Genomic DNA, 7,527 nt, shown 5'->3' on the forward strand with positions numbered 1-7,527 from the left:
AAATTACACGACAACAACCCATAGTGCTGAGAGGCCCTTTTAAAGTTATAAAAACAGTTACTACTGGGACTCCCCCCCCTTGACGGGGTGGCACAGAGGGCTTCAGTAAGAAAATGGTATGCCCAGATCGAACATTACTGTAACATCTTTTCAATAACTGAAGGAGCGATAAAAAATCTGGCCATACAAGAAACCGAGAGCTTGGCTGATGGCCACGAAAACCCTGTTTCTGTAATTAAGGTAGCCCCTCCTTTCTCCCCCGAAAAATCAACAAACTCTTGGTTCACTGATGCTTCTGCCAAGCGAGAAGGGAAGGTATGGAAGTACCGGGCAGTAGCTCTCCACACTTCCTCAGGTGAACAAATAGTTACTGAAGGAGAAGGCAGTGCTCAAGTGGGTGAATTAATAGCTGTTTGGAGCGTTTTCAAACGAGAGGCACAGAATGCCTCTGTAGTTTATATTTACACTGACTCCTATGCTGTGTTTAAGGGATGCACAGAGTGGCTCTCTTTTTGGCAACAAAATGATTGGGAAGTAAATAGGATTCCAGTATGGCAGAAGGAAAAATGGCAAGAAATTTTAAATATTGCAACCCAAGGAAATTTTGCTGTAGGTTGGGTGGCTTCACATCAAACAAATGGAGATTTAGCTGGTAACCTGAACAATGCAGTTGATGAACTGGCAAGAATAAGTCCTCTAAAGGAGGAACTTGTTACAGATGACTGGGATCACTTATTAGAGTGGCTGCATGTAAAAAGACAACACACAGGTGTAAAGGATCTGTATAAAGAAGCTTTTGCTCGAGGGTGGCCCGTTACCAGAGAAATGTGCAAAACATGTATATCAGCCTGTGAGCAATGCCGCAAGCGGCTGGAAAGACACCCTCTGAAAGATGACCCTTTGCATTTAAGAACAGGCAAAGGACTTTGGGATGCATGGCAAGTCGATTATATCGGCCCTTTCAAACAGTCAAGAGGTAAACACTTTGTGCTGGTAGGGGTAGAAATTGTGTCCGGGTTAGTTCAGGCTTATGCTTTTAACAGAGCCACTGGTGACAACACTGTTAAGGCTTTGCAGGGATGGTTTGGAACTTTTCCAAAACCACAAGAGATTCAATCTGATAATGGTTCTCACTTCACTGCTAAAGTTGTGCAAGATTGGGCAAAGGATGAGGGAATTAAATGGACCTTTCACACCCCTTACTACCCTCAAGCTAACGGGATTGTAGAAAGAACCAATGGTCTCCTTAAGCGACTCCTGAAACCACATGAAGGGAATTGGGATGTTCGATTGTGGAAAGCTGTCAAAACTATAAATGATAGATGGGGGGTGAATGGGTGTCCCAAAATCACTGCCTTTTGCCCAAAAGCTCCTAACATCATCCCTGCACCATGGGGGCCAAACGATTCTAAGAATCCAGCGCACTACCCTGGTCAGCCGGTTTTGGTGGACCTCCCCAAAGTAGGGGAAGTGCCACTGATACTGAAAGTTCCCTTGAACAAGTATGCGTGGGTAGCATCTGATGCCCTGGGGAAGGAGCATCGGATAAACACACGCTGGATAATTCCTTCATTTTAATCTCCTGCCCCAATGTGGCAGAATCTGTTGTTTCTTTTACTTTCACAGAAGAACTCCGAGGGACATGAAAATTGAATAAGCCATGATAACACTACTAATCCTTCTTTTCATCCTGCCGCAATATCATGGCCAAAACTCGACTGAGTGGCCATGGTCCGAAGCAGTCACCAGCAACTATGCCATAGGACATCACCCTGGAGACCATCAGCGAAATCTAGCAATTGTAGTACTGCATAACTCTGAAATGTACCGCCCGGGTGACTGGGAGTGGGATCAAAAGGATTGGGTTAGAATACTAACAGGAGCAATTGGGGAGGAAATTAAGATAGGATGTAGGAAAATAGAAAAATCTCGTTATGAAAAAGCCTCCACCATTACAATTGCCGGAAACCTTCTTGAACCGAATTTAACAAGCAGTTTGCACCCTAATATTTCAGCAGAACTTTGTTCCACAGAAGATTGGAAATGCGGCAAATATGATCCCCTCATATTGTGTTGCCGTCAGAAGAACATTGGAAACTACACACTAGATCCGAGCACCAACAATGTCGAAAGCACGAAGCTCTGTAGAAGTGAACCCACTGACTGCTGGTACAATTTTACCTTAACCAGACCAGTTTACGTGACCTGCACTTGGCAAACAGGATTTACAGGTTTAATTCACAGATTTAAAATAAATGCTGTAACAAGGCCTATATTAAGTGTGATAATCACATACCATGGTGTAAATACCCCTTTTGTGCTGAATGGTAAAACTAACGTTTTCCCTTCTTTTCTGTTAACTCAAGGTGATGATGTTTCAATACGCTGCAGACTGAGTACCGGATCCCATACTGAGCCTGTACACAGTCAAGTTGCCGGATCTCGTGGCCAGGTTATATCTTGTGAAACTCGGAATCAAGATTGTTGGCTGAATTTAACGGCTGTACAATTGTCCTCCAAAGTCGTGTGTGGTAAAAACAATACCAAATATTGGGGAGAGCTTAATGTTCAGGTTGTACTACCTACCACACAACCACCAATTAGATTGACTCCAAAAATTTCTGAAATTGGACCCTATGTAATCAGGAAAACTGGCCAACAACAAATGCTATTTAATCCAGCATGGTCTATCAAACAAGTTAAATTACTAATGCAAAACAATGTCTCAGAGATTCAGCCAGCTTGTTCACCTTTTTTGCAAACTTCCTTTGAGGGGTGGACAACCTGGTTGCGAAAGCGAAATCCTTTTCACAAACGGATGACAAGAGATATAACCGGTGTCGTGGGATCAGGACTAGGAATTTTGAATAGTATTGATTCAGAAGTATTGATGAATAAATTGGCTGTTGCAACTAAAGATTTGACCAAAATACAACAACCACTGAGGTCATCTTTAACTGCTTTGGGAACCCAACAGTGGTTGCTATCAAACATATTACCAAATTGGGAAAGGGTAAATGTAGATGATCACAAATTAATAATTGATGCACTCAGTGCTACCCAAAACAATGTTTCTCTGGCTCTTAGCTGTATTCAAGCCCAGTTGTGGATGCAGTCAGTTGCTGCATCAATTATCAGAGAGGGTGAAGAAGGCACCTTTCCCACTGAGATTCGGAAAATAGTCTGGGACAATGCCAATGATTTTGAAAAGGAATTTCAATCTTGGTGGAATTTGGTAAATTTTACCTACGATCCCATCACAAACACAGCCACAGCTTTTGTGTTGACAATACGTAATGCTTCAGTACATTCAATCTTTCCTATCATTGCACTGGGGCTGAATCATGACGGAGCTGTTCTCTATCCTTTAGAGCATAGGGAATGGGCCCGTCAGATTGGTGGGAAATGGCAAACTGTTGGTTTGGAAAATTGTATTGTCCGGGAACAACAAGGGTTTATCTGTGAAAGTAATGCAATCAAAGCTCAAGACATTTGTTTAGACACAGAACAGAATATCTGTCATTTTGAAATCCATCCTAATGACACTTCTGAAACAGTGCTTGTGTATGTAGGCAATGGATGTGTATGCTTGAGAACTGCTTGTGATAGTATGCTTGTAGAAAACATAGTAGTGGATACTAAGAATCATTCAAATTTTTGTGTATGCAATTTTACTGAGATTATAGGTTGTGACTTTTCTTATTTAGCTCCAGTTACTTCATATTATCTTTTGCAGTATAATTACACTTTGATTCATCGTTTAGTGCCTGCTCCGATTGGAATGAACTTTACTCTGGTAAGGCAACTGTTGCTTCACCAGGATTTAATCGAAATTTTGGAAAAGATCAAAAAGGATGGACAAAAGACCTTAGTTACGGTTCACCACAATGTGAAAGGAATACGTCGTGTTCTGGAAAGAGTAAGGAAAGATGCTGAACACAAGTGGTGGGACACTCTTTTTGGGTGGTCACCAACTGCTACAGGTGTTTTGAACAAATTGTGTCATCCCATCATCGTGCTCTTGGTTTTAGTTTTACTTGGTTTTGTTCTATCAGCAATTTTGTACATCCTGAATTGGAGAATGATGAAGAGGTTGACACAATTGACTTCCATAATGGATGCACACAACATGATTGGTACTTTACATGTTGCTGATACCCCTAAGGTTATCGATACTCGATGAATTATGCAGGCACTACAATAAATAATTTGACATTGTGACTATGAGGTTAATCATTTTATCATGGTGTATTTTAGAATATAATTTATTGTTTGTTTTAAGATAAGAAACCAATCTGTAAGTTTTAGTTGAAATTATATATATGGAATGGTTTTTCTTTGAAATCAATATATTGATTTTCTTATTGTTTTTGTTTTCTCTTTTTCCTTTTTCTGTCCCTTATCTTTTCCCTACTACCTGTCTCTGTTTTTTCTGGGATATACTACCAACTGTAACGAGTCCTGAAGACTTCAGAGAAGAATTCTGCAGCAGCACTACAACATCGTGCAGAAAGACCTCGACGATTGTGAGCCACGGGGTGGTGTAAGAGACGGTCCGAAGATTCCCTCATCTGTCTCACAACCGTCTCAAGGACAGAGACTGAGACCCTGAATATCACAAGGGACTTGGTTTGGGGGTTTGGGCCTAGCTGAGATGGATGTTTGCTCAGTGATTGTTTGCAGGTGGCTGCACGGTACACTGCTCTCGTTCCTGCTGGTGAGCAGAGGCTTGGTAACCTGCGCAACGGGTTTTCCACGACTCATGGCTCTCATTCCTGCTGGTGAGCAGAGGTTTGTGCCTGGTACCCGGTGCAATGGGTTTTCCACAACACCTTGTCCTTGTTCCTGCTGGTGAGCAAAGACTTGCAAGACATGGATCGCTCTGTACCCTACACCTGCTCCCTGCGCAATGGAATTCATCACAATGATCATCAATCGCCTCTGGTTTTGGCCCTGCGCCCCTCGCTTTGCAAAAGACTATAAAATTATACCCCAAACTCACCTTCCTTTGAGATCTCCCCAATGGACAGAAGACTCTGCGTCGTTGGACGGCTGAGTGGACTTCGACGTTGGTAGCTATAATCCCCTTACTCTCTTTTCCTTATGCTTTGCTTTCTCTTTTCTTTCCCTCTATCGCATATTAGTGCTGATGAGCACTCAATAAACTGTGTTTTCTTGTTTAAGTCCTTGGTTTGCTGATAATCTTTTGTACTCTAAGACCGGCTAAAAGAACCACATCACGAATCCCACCTTGCGGATCGTGACACTATGAATAACTAATTTGCTAAAATATAAGGTATATTAGTCTTAAAAATTCTAATGTTATTTTTTATATATGTATTTCTAAACACTTTGTCTAACTTATCTATATTATAAAAGTTTTTAAAATGGATAATATAAAATTGAGTAAAATATAAAATACTTAACTAAAAGGCTAAAAACTTACAAAATAGATACTACAATTTTCATTGGTAAATATAAACACATGTAACAACTAAGTGTATTTTAAAGCATTTGTTGCCTTTCTATAAACAAAATGTTAACTTTTTCTAATCGGTTCTTAACAAAGGACACAAGCTTATTTAGAATACATGGTCCAAAGATTAGCACGAGTAAAATCATCAGAACTGGTCCAATCAGGGTAGACACCAGGGTAGCCACGGAGATTGGTCAAACCAGGACTGGAACCAGCTTTGCTGGGCTTCTCTCTCTGCTTTTCGCTGAGACAGCCTGTCCCGTAGCTCTGCCATGGTGTCTCTCACTACTCCGGTGTGGTCTGCGTAGAAGCAGCACTTCTCTTTCAGGGCGATGCAGAGGCCTCCTTGCTGCATGAATAGAAGGTTGAGACTTCACTTTTTAGTCATCTGTAGCTAAAGCAGTCTCTGTTGTTGGGTCACGATGGCAGAGACACCTGTGGCAGCACCAGCTGCTCTCAGGTTAAGCAGCATCGCTATGGTTACACCTGTCACCACTTCTCTTTTCTGAAGTTGGGTGAGTCTCTCCACTTGCAGGCTCAACTCTTCATCCAGGTGGTACAGGACTCTGGGGATGATAACAGCTAATACACAAAAGTCAACAGAGGAGTTAAAGCTTGGGTATAAATACAAGGGCTAGACTATTAGATCATGGGTTCTCAGCCTGTACTACAAAATTGGGGCTCACTGCTTCAGGTGTTATAACTATAAACAGCACAATTACTATGAACAGTTTATCATGCAAATGACACCATGCTTACAAACTTACAACTAAAACTTTAGCGTTAAATGAACTTTCAAAGATGCTTACATTACCTCTTAAAGAAAAATACTTATACTTTATACTAACATAACAATTACTACACAGGCTAAACACTTTATCTTAAACTCTTATTTAACTACTTTTAACATACATGTTCTGGTATATATGTAATCTAAGCATGAAAGCAATTTGCTAGAAAAATAAACACACAATTACAATTTGCTTTGTATATAGTTAGATGGAGTCTCTACACTTCCCAAATCTTCTACAGAATTTCTCCAACACGATTCAGTCTTGGAACGTTCACTGCTCCCGTGATGTCAGCTGGCAGCTGATCGGTGACTGAGGGCTTTGATGTTCAAGTTGTTCTTCAAACCCTTCTAGATCTTAAAACAAAGGATATCTGAAAAATTGATAGAGACACCACATCATAATAATAACGTAAAATTTCTGTTGGTAAACTCTCTGTGTAGTGTTCAGACACAACTGTGTCCTGACAGCTCCACTTCTGATCCATGTCTGGAGTACCAAGGCTGTGTGATGACATCTCTGTTCACTGGATCTCGTGTGTTCAGAGGCACACAGTCTGGTCAGATGGACAGGTGACCTTTTTGAACCTGCCAACAAAACACAGGCACTTCTCTCCTTGAAGTTAATGAATTACACTAATTAAATGCTTTTAGGGCATCAATCTCCCCCGTTTTCTTTAAAAAAAAAATAAAAATGAGATGTACTTCTGTTATAAACATCAACATCAACACAAAACCATATACACAATTAGTAAGAACTTATACCAGTTAAAAATCAATTAAATCATAAACATTATTAATAACATATGTAATATAAAACTACTATTAATTACTAAAACACTGCACCAGCATCCCATAGTTAGCAAGCAAACAGAAACAAAACAATCAGTGAAGGATTGGGTAATCACCTCCGGAAATGATTCTCCAAGCCCACTTCAAAATTGATCCAGCTGTCATTATCAACAGGGTCAAATTGCTGAGTCAAAAATTGACTCAAATACTGATTTGGTACAGAAAACATCTGGATATGTTGGCAAACATTTCATCCAGGTAAAGTCAAGGCTTGGCCAGGGCCTGGCTTTAAACTGGAAAGATGCCTCTTAACATATTTCTAGAACAAGGTTCTCAATAGTAGCAGCTATGAGATGCTTACAGCACAGCAAACTGTTAAAATACATTTGTACAAAGCAAATGATCAGAAGCCTCAGGTACCAGACCAATTAAACCATGCAGCAGTTGGTTTAATCTGAAGCCTCTCCCA

The 7,527-nt window shown here is 40.7% G+C and overlaps 1 protein-coding gene across 1 annotated transcript; it reads left to right on the forward strand.

Moving 5' to 3' along the window:
- The first annotated feature begins 1,822 nt into the window (after nucleotides 1-1,822).
- LOC147647115 (uncharacterized) lies at nucleotides 1,823-4,909 on the forward strand. The gene has a single exon (XM_086872404.1). The coding sequence runs from the start codon at nucleotides 1,823-1,825 to the stop codon at nucleotides 4,181-4,183; it is 2,361 nt and encodes a 786-aa protein (XP_086728530.1). The 3' UTR covers nucleotides 4,184-4,909.
- Nucleotides 4,910-7,527: the final 2,618 nt, after the last annotated feature.

This window comes from Cyanistes caeruleus, unplaced genomic scaffold (assembly GCF_971803275.1).
Source record: "Cyanistes caeruleus unplaced genomic scaffold, bCyaCae1.hap1.1 HAP1_SCAFFOLD_65, whole genome shotgun sequence".
Taxonomy (NCBI): Eukaryota; Metazoa; Chordata; class Aves; order Passeriformes; family Paridae; genus Cyanistes; species Cyanistes caeruleus.

What these genes read in the sequence shown, in the direction of transcription:
- LOC147647115 (XM_086872404.1), top strand. Translation starts at nt 1,823, where the DNA reads ATGTACCGCCCGGGTGACTGGGAGTGGGATCAAAAGGATTGGGTTAGA.